This window comes from Polypterus senegalus, chromosome 2 (genome assembly GCF_016835505.1).
Source record: "Polypterus senegalus isolate Bchr_013 chromosome 2, ASM1683550v1, whole genome shotgun sequence".
Lineage (NCBI taxonomy): Eukaryota > Metazoa > Chordata > Cladistia > Polypteriformes > Polypteridae > Polypterus > Polypterus senegalus.
In genome coordinates, this window is record NC_053155.1 from 256,361,550 (window position 1) to 256,375,179 (window position 13,630).

Genomic DNA, 13,630 nt, shown 5'->3' on the forward strand with positions numbered 1-13,630 from the left:
TCCATGGAGGAAAAATCAGGTAGTGGAAGAGGAGAAAGTTGCAGATCAGCCCGATGGATAACAGCCAAACCTCCTCCCCGCCCAGAGCCATGGGCTTTCTCCAGGTAACAATATCCCAGGGATTTATGAATGTATGAACAAAAGCAATTCAAGTAGGTGTTTTCTTTACTTTCACAAATGCCCTCATTAGATATCAATTATCACAGTAGTGGCTGAAAAGAAAATATTATTTTCAAAGAGGGTCCAAACTGAACACCATCAGGTGTAGAACCACAATGGATATGACACAGACCATCTTAGGGCACATTCCCTCACACATTCACACCCACTCATAATTTTTAGTTGCCAGTAACTTCACAAGAATTTCTTTGAGAGGTTAGAGGAAAAGAGGAGTACCCAAAGAAAACCATATGAAGACAGAAGGAGAACATGGAGACATCCAAACCACCCAGATCAGGATTTCAGCTCAGTCTCTTAACCCTGGCACCAGGGTGCTGACCTGAATAAGGTCAAAAGAAACTATAATAAAAGCATTAAATAATGTTTATTATGTTTAAATATAGTAAACTTGCATTTGGGAAGGTTAAAACATCTCTAACACATGTATGGGACAGCTCATGTACAGATTTTAAGCACATGTTTATGTTTATTTGATGATATGAAATGTAGAATCAGAATATATCATTTAAATTTTAAAAAATGAATAGATATTTTATAACCGGCAAATAAAGTGCTTAGTTTGAACCCAGTCAAGATGTGATAATACTACCACTACTAACCCAATTAAATAGCAGTGTCCCAGATAATTAGTTCTCTCCAATATATTACCTTTTCATTAACACTAAAAATTAATTTAGTATCAATAAATTCTTTGTCACTTGTAAAAAAATAAAGAAAGTACACCCCTAATAACAATTACCATTATTGGTTAAATACTTCATACTTTCCATAACGACAGCACTCTTATCTCTGGAGTCCAAGAAGGAGAAAGTAACAAAATCTTGCCAATCCTCTAAAGCTGTAAAAACATAAACAAAGAAATAATGAAATGTTTCTACCATAAAAATAGTAATACATCTAATAAAATATATACACTTTTTAGTATAAATAGTGAAGAATGTGTATCCAAATAACAGATGTAAAGAAATAATGGATAGTCTTAGCATATTCATCACCTCTTCCCCAAATTACAGTTTATACTCTAATTATGACTGTATTATGAACTTGAAGAAATAAATATCAGTTTGCACAGACACTCAAAGGATGCTAGATGAGCATGTTCTTTTTAGATGCAGCATAGTGGATGTGGACTAAATGTAATCTCGCTTTCTATTCTGATCCAGCAATCCATTTTCTGAACTGGCTGCTTACAGAGTCAGGGAGAGCTCACAAGGCAGAAAACAACTCTCAGTCAGAACACCCACCTTTAACAGTTTAGGAATTTTGAATAAAGCATGAATTCCACGTAATAGCAGATAGCAGCACTACAACTTTAGATATTGTGCCTCTAAATGTCTGTTACTTTATCTATACAACTTACACAATACCAAATAACCAAAAAAAATAGTGTACAAGTACAACCATAAGTTTAGTTATAATAATAATAACATACTCTATTTATACAGAGCCTTTCCCATGCTCAAAGCGCTTCACAGAAATTTGGAAAGAACATAGAATATACAACAATGGATACAAATAATATCTGCAAAAAACACTAAATAAAGATAAATACAGGATAAACAATACAATTAAATAGAATAATAGTTAAAAAACCAGAGTCAAACACAAAAATACAAATACTACAAGAAAACCATGAACAAATAACATAATTTGAGGCATAAACAAATCTGGACAAAGATTAAACTAAAAAAGTGCCAGAATGTCAGGGAAGGTTAAACACTTTCTTGAACACACAAGTTTTAAGTTGCTTTTTGAAAGAATGAATTGAGTCAGCTGATCTCATTACTTTCATGAGGATGTTCCATAGTCTGGGTGCTTTAGAGCAAAAGGCTCTGTCACCCAAAGCACGAAGGTTTGTTTGGGGCACAATGAGATTGCTAGAATCGGTGGACCCTAGTGTGTGGACAGAAGCATAGTGATGGAGGAAGTTACTGATGTTGTCCGGTGAAAGGCCATTTAAAGCTTTATAGGCTTTTAACAGAATTGTATTCTCTGTTCTGCAAGAGACAGTGAGGCAGTGAAGGTGGAGCAGGATGGGTTTTATGTGCTCACTGTTGCAGGTCTGTGTAAAGACTCTGCCAGCAGAGTTCATAACCACCCGGAGCTGTGATAAAAGATTAGAAGGGACACCTGCCAGCGTGGAGTCGTTACAGCAGTCGATATGGAATGTAATGAAAGCTTGGACAGTGTTACACAGCATTGGAGAAAGAGAGGAATGAGTGAATGCGGGATATCCCATATGAAAAGTTCTACAGAAATTGACTATATTTCTGATATGTTATATATAAATCATAAAGGTTTAGTATATGGCTGTTCATATTCAAATAAATAAACATTTAAATATTCTTAACAACTGAAATATGTAAACATTTTAGTATTACTTTTTATACGTATACGTGTGCAATTAAAAGTGAAAAAATAACAATTAATCAGTTTGAGATGCTACGATTTATTATTGTAAAATATATAACTGTATGTAGGTCATATAAAATTCCCTTTCCATTGCAATCCATCTCTGTTAGATCTGGTTTATGGCCAGAAGTGTAAATATTCTACACTAAACTACAAAAGCAGCAGTTAGCACTGAAAAAAATGCTTTTTGAAATACTCCTCAATATGGCTGGTGTGTGTTATCTTCTGTCTAAAGTTAGTTTTATTTTACCACAATTCACTTTAACTCAAAACTGTTATTTTGCATATTTTCCTTTATTATGTTTTTGCATACACACGCACACAATAAGATGAGTAAGCAATATAAAACAATTTGCAAACAGCATAGTTCACAAACTATCATTTCTTTGATCGTGTTATGTACAAGTTGGGATTTAATTTTGTTTCTGTAACTCTTCATCTTGGCACAAACAATAAGGCTTTCCTTTTGACACAGCAAGTTTATGTTACTTTATTTAAAGCTTCTGTCTTTTTTTTTTATTAGAACCAGCTACAAATCTAGCGGGCCAATATAGCCATGACTTCCTGATGATGTGACAGTTAAAACAAAAAAAAAAACGCAAACAGTGACCATAAGTTGGATGTCCAGAAAGTTTCAAAATTCAACTTGGAGTTGTCAGCAAACAAGATGCTGAAAAGCAGGTAAGTTTGCCTATGGTTAATTAAAATTTCTGTTTATTTAATGTAATAGTAATGAATGTTAACCATTCTGCTGAACAGTGTAGTGTAAGTAATTATTGCACAAAGTTAACACCATTTGGCATTAGCTTACAGTTTAAAAAACACCTGCTTTTCTACAACTGTCGAAAAAATCACATGTAATGTCAGGGCGTATTAACGACTAATTTGTCATGTTTCTCTATCTGTACTATACTGTACAAAATTAATATTTTTATTATAAGTTCACTGCATGTTAAAATGTAACAGTTTTAAAGTACAATACTGTGGTGTTACATATTTAAGGTAAAGTCCAGGTGTTCTGGTGGGTGGATACTGCTCACTTTTTCTTATATGCCAATTTTAATGATATAATTAATGTGTGCATGTATAGTAAAACAAATTGAATTAGACTTAATTCTTCTCTACTTCGCCCTGGTGATTACTATCACTGGAAAATGGCCTCATGTTATGCCATCAATGATTGGAACAACAATAAACGCCAAACTTGCGGAGCTCAGAAAAAAGAAAAAAGTCCCCAAGATCACAGAAAAGATCACCCTGATGCTTTTTGATAACTAGTTTCAGCATTGTTTTATGTTAATATTTAGTGTTGTATGTTACAGTGATATTCATCACTTTTGCCTGATGTATGTGTGAAACAATAAATACCTTTCAGTTTCATTCTGCTTGTGTATGTATTTGAGGCAGTATTACTGTATTCATTATGGAAATTAATATGTGAAATTCCTTTTTATATTTAGTATTTACAGGTGACGGTCATAAAATTAGAATATCATGACAAAGTTGATTTATTTCAGTAATTCCATTCAAAAAGTGAAACTTGAATATTAGATTCATTCATTACACACAGACTGATGTATTTCAAATATTTATTTCTTTTAATGTTGATGATTATAACTGACAACTAATGAAAGTCCCAAATTCAGTATCTTGGAAAATTAGAATATCAATTAAGGCCAATACAAAAAAAAGGATTTTCAGAAATGTTGGCCAACTGAAAAGTATGAAAATGAAAAGTATGAGCATGTACAGCACTCAATATTTAGTTGGGGCTCCTTTGGCCTGGATTACTGCAGCAATGCGGCGTGGCATGGAGTCGATCAGTCTGTGGCACTGCTCAGGTGTTATGAGAGTCCATGTTGCTCTGATAGTGGCCTTTGGCTCGTCTGAATTGTTGGGTCTGGCGGATTGCATCTTCCTCTTCACAATACCCCATAGATTTTCTATGGGGTTAAGGTCAGACGAGTTTGCTGGCCAATCAAGAACAGGGATACCATGGTCCTTAAACCAGGTACAGGTAGTTTTGGCACTTTGTGCAGGTGCCAGGTCCTGCTGGAAAATTAAATCTGCATCTCCATAAAGTTCGTCAGCAGCAGGAAGCATGAAGTGCTTTAAAACTTCCTGGTAGACGGCTGCGTTGACCTTGGACCTCAGAAAACACAATGGACCAACACCAGCAGATGACATGGCACTCCAAACCATCACTGACTGTGGAAACTTTACACTGTACCTCAAGCAACGTGGATTCTGTGCCTCTCCTCTCTGCCTCCAGACTCTGGGACCTTGATTTCCAAAGGAAATGCAAAATTTACTTTCATCAGAGAAAATAACTTTGGACCACTCAGCAGCAGTTTTGTCTATAGCCCAGGCGAGACGCTCCTGATGCTGTCTCTTGTTCAAGAGTGGCTTGAGACAAGGAATGCGACAGCTGAAACCCATGTCTTGCATACGTCTGTGCGTGGTGGTCCTTGAAGCACTGACTCCAGCTGCAGTCCACTCTTTGTGAATCTCCACAGTTTTGAATGGGCTTTGTTTCACAGTCCTCTCCAATGTGTGGTTATCCCTATTGCTTGTACACTTTTTTCTACCACATCTTGTCCTTCCCTTCACCTCTCTATTAATGTGCTTGGACACAGAGCTCTGTGAACAGCCAGCCTCTTTAGCAATGACCTTTTGTGTCTTGCCCTCCTTGTGCAAGGTGTCAATGGTCGTCTTTTGGACAACTGTCAAGTCAGCAGTCTTCCCCATGATTGTGTAGCCTACAGAACTAGACTGAGAGACCATTTAAAGGCTTTTGCAGATGTTTTAAATTAATTAGCTGATTAGAGTGAAGCACCAAGTGTCTTCAATATTGAACCTTTTCACAATATTCTAATTTTCCAAGATACTGAATTTGGGACTTTCATTAGTTGTCAGTTATAATCATCAAAATTAAAAGAAATAAACATTTAAAAAACATCAGTTTGTGTGTAATGAATGAATCTAATATACAAGTTTCACTTTTTGAATGGAATTACTGAAATAAATCAACTTTGTCATGATATTCAAATTTTATGACCGGCACCAGTATATATTTATTACTTGTTTATTTATTTATACTTACATTTATTAGAAACTAGAAAATACCCATGCTTCGCAGCGGAGAAGTAGTGTGTTAAAGAAGTAATGAAAAAGAAAACACCTTGAAAATAATGTAACATGATCATCAATTTAATTGTTTTGTCACTGTTATGAGTGTTGCTGTCATATATATATATATATATATATATATATATATATATATATATATATATATATATATATACATATACATACATACATACACACACACATTATATATACAGTATATATATCTATATCTATATATATATATACATATATATATATATATATATATATATATATATCTCTAGTATCTATATATATATATATATATATCTCTATATATATACTCAGCAAAAAGAAACGTCCCTTTTCAGGACTGTGTATTTCAACAATAATTTTTAAAATCCAAATAACTTTACAGATCTTCATTGTAAAGGGTTTAAACAATGTTTTCCATGCATGTTCAATTAACCATAATCAATTAATTAACATGCACCTGTGGAATGGTCGTTAAGACCTTAACAGCTTACAGAAAGTAGGCATTTAAGGTCACAGTACTAAAAATGCAGGACACTAAAGAGACTTGTCTACCGACTGTGAAAAACACCCAAAGATGCCCAGGGTCCCTGCTCATCTGCGTGAACGTGCATTAGGCATGCTGCAGGGAGGCATGAGGACTGCTGATGTGGCTAGGGCAATAAATTGCCATGTCCGCACTGTGAGACGCCTAAGACAGCGCTACAGAGAGACAGGAAGGACAGCTGATCATCCTCGCAGTGGAAGACCGCGTGTTACAACACCTGCACAGGATCGGTACATCCGAATATCACACCTGCGTGACAGGTACAGGATGGCCACAACAACTGCTCGAGTCACACCAGGAACACACAAACCCTCCATCAGTGCTCAGACTGTACGCAATAGGCTGAGAGAGGCTGGACTGAGGGCTTGTAGGCCTGTTGTAAGGCAGGTCCTTACCAGACATCACCAGCAACAACGCCGCCTATGGGCACAAACCCACCTTCGCTGGACCAGACAGGAGTGGCAAAAAGTGCTCTTCACTGATGAGTCACGGTTTTGTCTCACCAGGGGTGATGGACGGATTTGTGTTTATCGTCGAAGGAATTGAGCACGTCTGGGACCTGTTGGATCGCAGGGTGAGGGCTAGGGCCATTTCCCCCAGAAATGTCCAGGAACTTGCAGGTGCCTTGGTGGAAGAGTGGGGTAACATCTCACAGCAAGAACTGACAAATCTGGTCCAGTCCATGAGGACGAGATGCACCGCAGTACTTCAAGCAGCTGGTGGCCACACCAGATACTGACTGGTACTTTTGATTTTGAACCTCCCTTCATTCAGGGACACATTGTGAAACATTTTTAGTTTATGTCTTATGGTGTTGACTCTTTTTAGTGTTCATACAAATATTTACACATTAAGTTTACTGAAAGTAAAAACAGTTGAAAGTCAGAGGACGTTTCTTTTTTTGCTGAGTATATATACACATACATACTGTACATACATACATACACACACAAATTATATATATATATATATCTATCTATCTATCTATCTGTATATCTATATATACACACACACACATTATATATAGATATATCTAAATCTATATCTATATCTATATATCTATACTAATAAAAGGCAAAGCCCTCACTCACTCACTGACTGACTCATCACTAATTCTCCAACTTCCCGTGTAGGTAGAAGGCTGAAATTTGGCAGGCTCATTCCTTACAGCTTACTTACAAAAGTTGGTTAGGTTTCATTTCGAAATTCTATGCCTAATGGTCATAACTGGAAGGTATTTTTCTCCATTAACTGTAATGGAGTTGAGCTGCAATGACGTGGGGGGCGGAGTTTCGTGTGACATCATCACGCCTCCCACGTAATCACGTGAACTGACTGTCAACGCAGTGCGTAGAAAACCAGGAAGACCTCCAAAAAGCGCTTAAGAAAACATGCATTATATAATTGAGAAGGCAGCGAAAAACAATAAGAAGTGAGCGAGTGACATATACTACCATATTCATGAGTGTTGCCAGCTCGGAAAGAAAGCACGGTGTAAACCTAAACTTTAAATTAAGTTCATAGACAGGCTACCGCTGGCGTTTCACATACACACAGGTAATGCGGGATACAAGTTTAATGAGAGGACGCAGGATATAAACGAGAGTTTTGATCACTTTGTAACTAAGTTAAAATTGTAGGTGAAGGGGTGTGCTTATGCAAATTCGAGACTGTGTTTGTGGGGATTGACAGTTAAGGCGGGTGGGAGTCACGTCATCATCTCCCTCCCACCTCATTTTGCTCTGAGCTGAGCTCAGCTAACGCTGTCTTCCGAAGCAACTTCCTCAGACTGCCACCAAATACTCACAGAAAAATCCACAAGTTAATACACACGCTGTCTCTATAGAGTTTCTCCACACTGAATCCTCCAGGCACTACTTACAAAAGGTCACATTGACAATCGTGTTACGTTATTTTTAAAATCTTTCCTTTTCTTAGCACAAGCACAGCCGAGAAGCTTCGATGCATGTGCTCCATAACGCGTTAAAAAATAATGCATTTAATCACACTTTGCATTACAAGCAAAGGGGAGCTTTTGTCAATGCATGATTTCCTGGTACACGGATTACATTGATCAGCGCATCCCGATTCATTTTACCCTCGCACCAAGTATGAAAAAATATGAGGTTAACACAGAAAAACAGATCACCAATTCAAGCTTTATGAATAATCGATTCGCCATCAATAATTGTTTTGGTAAAGCCATCCTCCTTCCATTTTATAATTTTTCCGCCACTAGCCATGATTAAATGAACGGTAAAAAGTAAGAGCAAAGCGAGGGTGACTTATTTAGGCAGGCATATATATGACAGCAACACTCATGACAATGTCAATCATATTACGTTATTATTAAAATGTTTCCTTTTCTTTTCATTACTTCTTTAACACACTACTTCTCCGCTGCGAGGCGCGGGTATTTTGCTATATATATATAATATATGAATGACCTCCAAAGAGCGCTGAGACTTTTGATATCATGAACGTGTCTGCAAACTGGGGTCTCCTGCCCAGCAAAAGTCGAGCAGCCAGCGCGCGTGCATAGCTGTGCCGCCTTTGAGACGCTGACTGCGCTTCTGCCTTAAGTCAAAGTGAGCACTTTTAATTTTTTCATCCTCCCCTGCGCTATAGCCCAGACAAGTGCAAACACGGGACCCCTTTTCTACACCACGGCAAAATAATATTAAGGCGATTCACAATCGAGGTGAGGCACAAATTTGAACGTTCACATAGAAAATGTAATTTCAATGTACCTGTACTTCTTAAAACGTTAATGTTTTACTGTTTAATAACTTATAGACTATAATTTATTATTTTTCCCTTGCACTCAGTGACCAAACCTATACACACACACACACACACACACATATATATAATTTGTGTGTGTGTATGTATGTATGTGTGTGAATATATGATGTAGATAGGTATGTATGTATATATATATATATATATATATATATATATATATATATATATATATATATATATATATATGTATGTGTATATGTAGATATGTATATAGATATGTAGATATGAAGATATGTATATATATATGTCTATATATATATATATATATATATATATATATATATATATATATATATATATGTATATATATATATGTATGTATGTATATGCAGCTACTGTGGAAACAAAGCACACAGTGGAAAAAGTCAATGTCCCGCTAAAGGAAGACAGTGTAAAAAAAAAAAAAAAACCTGTGCATGCAGTGTGTCGGGTCTCAGATAAAGAAGAAGACGAGCTGTTTATTGATGCAGTAAGAAACGAATCGATGAATGAAACCTGTCATCTTTACAACGATTGACAAACACGGAATGTAACTTGAACACAACACATCCTACAAATACGAACCTGATTGAAAGAAATAATGATAATCAAATCCTTGATGACAGCAACACTCAGTAAAACTTACAAAACAATTACTGTATATTGACAGTCATGTTACGTTATTTTTAAAATGTTCCCTTTTCTTTTCATAGCTTCTATATATATATATATATATGTATATATATATACCCGGTTCTACATACTCGAATAATGGATACTTTATTCGCCATCAATGATTGTTTTGGTAAAGCCATACTCGGTGTATTCATTAGATGAACGGTAAAAAAGTAAGAGCGAGGGGAGGATGACTTATTGAGGCATGCAAGCAAAACCACAATAGCACGCGGGCTCGATGTACGAAAAAATATCTCAAGTTCTATTTACTCCATATGTGTCAAAGTCAAGGCCCGCAGGCAACATCTGGCCCGGCGTGTAATTATATCAGGCCCGCAAGATCATTTTATATACTGTATTATTGTTATTAATGGCCCGGGGATATGTAGCACTGGTAACACAATAAACTACAGATCTCATAATGCAGCGCTTCAGCTGCCTTGCCAAACACTTACCGTGTCCACGCCGTCTCTTCAGTCTTTTCCTTACTTTGCGAAGGAAGCAGCTTTCTCAGAGCTTCTGCACTGTTTTATAAACGAACGATATATAAGAAAGTCCTTTTTCCTTGCTTGCAACGAAGCAGCCTTTTTATTTAATCCACGAGTTCTCCGCTGTTTCATTGTTCATTTATTACGATTTTTATTGTTATTGTGTAGGTTTTATTTAATCCACGGGTTCTCTTCTGTGTTCACTGCGGTGTCTTCTTTCGTTTACGAGCTTTGCCAAGGAAGCAGCTTTCTCACAGCTTCTGCACTGTTTTAAAAACGAACGACATATAAGAAAGTGCTTTTTCCTTGCTTCACCAACGAAGCAACCTTTTTATTTAATTCACGGGTTCTCTTCTATTTTATTGTTCATTTGTTACGATTGTTACAGTTATTGTGTAGGTTTTATTTAATCCATGGGTTCTCTTCTGTGTTCACTGCGGTGTCTTCTTTCGTTTACGACCTTCGCCAAGGAAGCAGAAACTTACAACCACGAAACTTTGTAACGGCACAAGACTTCAGGTCACATCTCTACAAAACAACCTAATTGAAGCAACTATATTTACTGGCAGTGCCTCAGCTGACACAGTTTTTATTCCTCGCATCCCCGTTGTACCATCTAATCTCCCATTTCAATTCAAACGCGTTCAATTTCCAGTAAGGCTCTGCTTCGCAATGACAATTAATAAGTCTCAGGGACAAACACTACAAAAGGTTGGCATTGATTTGAGGCGGATTGCTTTTCACATGGCCAACTGTATGTTGCATGCTCAAGAGTGAGCTCAGCACACAGCTTAGTCATATTACAACCAGAGGGCCGAACTGACAACGTGGTATACAGAGAGATCCTTGACAATTAATTTTTTACATATTTTCGTTCAGTCTAAAATGTTTACTTTTTATTAATAAAATATTCAGACAGTATTTCACGCTCTTGAAGCGCTGGTATTTTGCTAGTATATATATATATATATACAGCAAAATACCCGCGCTTTGCAGCAGTAAAGTACTGCCTTAAAATTTTTATTAAGAAGAAAATTAAATCTTTTTAAACTGAGGGAAAATATACCAATAATTACTGTATTTTTTAAGGATCTCTTTGTATACCACATTGTGAGTTCGGCCCTCCGGATGTAATATGACCAAGCTGTGCGCTGAGCTTACTCTTAGGGCTCATTTATACTTCACGCTCAAAACGCGTACGCGTCCGCATCATGGCTGTCACGCGTTCCCAGCGTTCATTTCACGCGTCCTCTGAGCAGGTCCTCAGAAATTAACGCGACGCGTGCGCGAAGTTGCAGTACCAGCAAAAAGTTGGGGGGCGCAGTGTGCTAAAAGAAGGAACGTGACGTCAGAGTCTCTGTTTACTATCTACATGTGACAGCAAGCCTCTATGGAGATCCTTCGGGGATCGATGCGCACTTTGCTGTTTGATGAATGGCTCAAATACAGAGCTATACATTATGTTGCCGATGTGAAGTTGCAAAAAAAAAAATAGACGGCACAAAAGATGGTATGTGAGACTTTTAAAATGTATCGTGTCATTTATATGTCTTTTTTATTTTTTAATTTTTGCAACTTAACAACAGCAACATAATGTATAGCGTTATATTTGAGCCACTGAGAAAAAAATAAAGGACACGGTGAAAATGTGTATTTTGTGATTAGAGTGGAAATTTCGGCTTTAATCTCGAAATGTCCACTTTAATCTCGTCGTCGACGGTCGTAAACGTCATCCCAGTTTTTAATCGCTACGAGCTTCTTGGACCTGACAGCAGGTAAAGTAAAACAATAAAAAATAGATGGCACAAAAGATGGTATGTGAGACTTTTAAAATGTATCGTGTCATTACGATCGGGAATATGCGAAGCTTGAATATAAAAGCACCACGAATGCATCTGTATGTCGGCATTTTGTTCCAGCAGCGGAAAGCAGCAATAGATCGCCAAACAGAACAAATTAAATGTATGATATTCCAACTCTCTGCACATTTAGAATCTTTAGATTTATACTTGATAACACTTTCATGATGAAATGCATTAAAATGTGTATGTTTCATTTTACATATAATTTCGTTTAAATAATGAATACTGTTAATAAATACACACATGGGGGAATAATTACACACATGGGGGTGTCACGGTGGCGGAGCGATAGCACTGCTGTCTCAGCAGGGAGTTATGTTGCTGGTATTCCACACTGTGCTCCGGTTTCCTTCCAAAGATTTGCAGATTTGGGGATTTGGTGCCGCTAAAATGACGCTAGTGTATGTGTGTGCTTGTATTCACCTTGCGATGAGCTGAGGCCTCGTCAAGGGATTATTTCTCACTCGTGCCCAATGCTTCCTGGAATGGACACATACATGCCTGGATTTATGGATTTAATCAATAAACGTATTTTTCAGAGATATTGCGGTAAGGTGTTATCGGAATTTAATAGGTGTTTTAGGCAATTCACAACACAGAGAAGCCGAACATGTTCTCACCTCGATAATATCTCGCACTGCCACCTGGTGGATTCCTCCAGATTTACGTAAAGTACGCGCGCAAGTATAAACACTACAATGCTTGCGTAGCAGGAGCGTCCGCTGCAGCATGCGTCGCGTCGCGTGAAGTATAACTCCGGCCTTAAGCATGCAACGTACAGTTGGCCATGTGAACAGTAATCTTATTTTAAATCTCACAGCTTGGATTGCTGCTGTCATAATCGGTTTGAGTTTCATGGTTTGTTTCAATTACGAGTAGTAATAGTAATACGACAGTATTTGTAGGACTTGTGTTGAAGTGACATTCGGCATCTGTCAAGCGTTGTAAGTATACAACCAGTTTCATCGATAACTTGACATCCAGCCTTTGAGAGTTTAAACATTCATAAACAACAAAGTGTCCACTACTGAAATCGTCACCTGTGAATCTAAGATGTTTAATAGGCATTGGTGGTTGTCCAAAGGTGTAAAATATTTGGCCATTTCGGTACACTTGAAAGCGACAACCGAACAATTCAGCGGCAGCCATCAACTAACATGCAGATGCATAAGTGAAGGGCTTAAGCATTTCACTCTTATAGTGCTTCTGTGTAGTATAATTATCTCCTGTACCGTCATCAGTCCACACCTTGAACCTGTCCCAGTCATTCAATACTAAGACACAATGTTTCTCCAGATATCAAGAGTGAGCCTGATATGGCCGTGCAATATGTAACAAAGAGAATGGAAAAGATAGGTGCCATCTCTGAGCATGGAAACCACTCGGTAAGTGGCAGTTCTTTGATCGATGGTGATCACCTTGATAGACATGTTAATGCGGGTACGGTTGGAATGATAAAGGAAATGGGTACCTGAACAATGTAAAGTAAGTCTAAAATACCTACACAATAACTATAATCGTAATAAATGAACAATAAAACA

At 37.3% G+C, this 13,630-nt stretch overlaps 1 protein-coding gene across 2 annotated transcripts in view; it reads right to left on the reverse strand.

Moving 5' to 3' along the window:
* uggt2 (UDP-glucose glycoprotein glucosyltransferase 2) overlaps window positions 1–13,630 on the reverse strand; it is a 652,370-nt gene that overhangs the window by 239,897 nt on the left and 398,843 nt on the right. For both annotated transcript variants that reach the window (XM_039745402.1, XM_039745404.1), the window contains exon 20: window positions 920–1,018. In XM_039745402.1, the coding sequence (XP_039601336.1) occupies window positions 920–1,018 (99 nt within the window). The remainder of the gene's footprint in view (window positions 1–919; window positions 1,019–13,630) is intronic.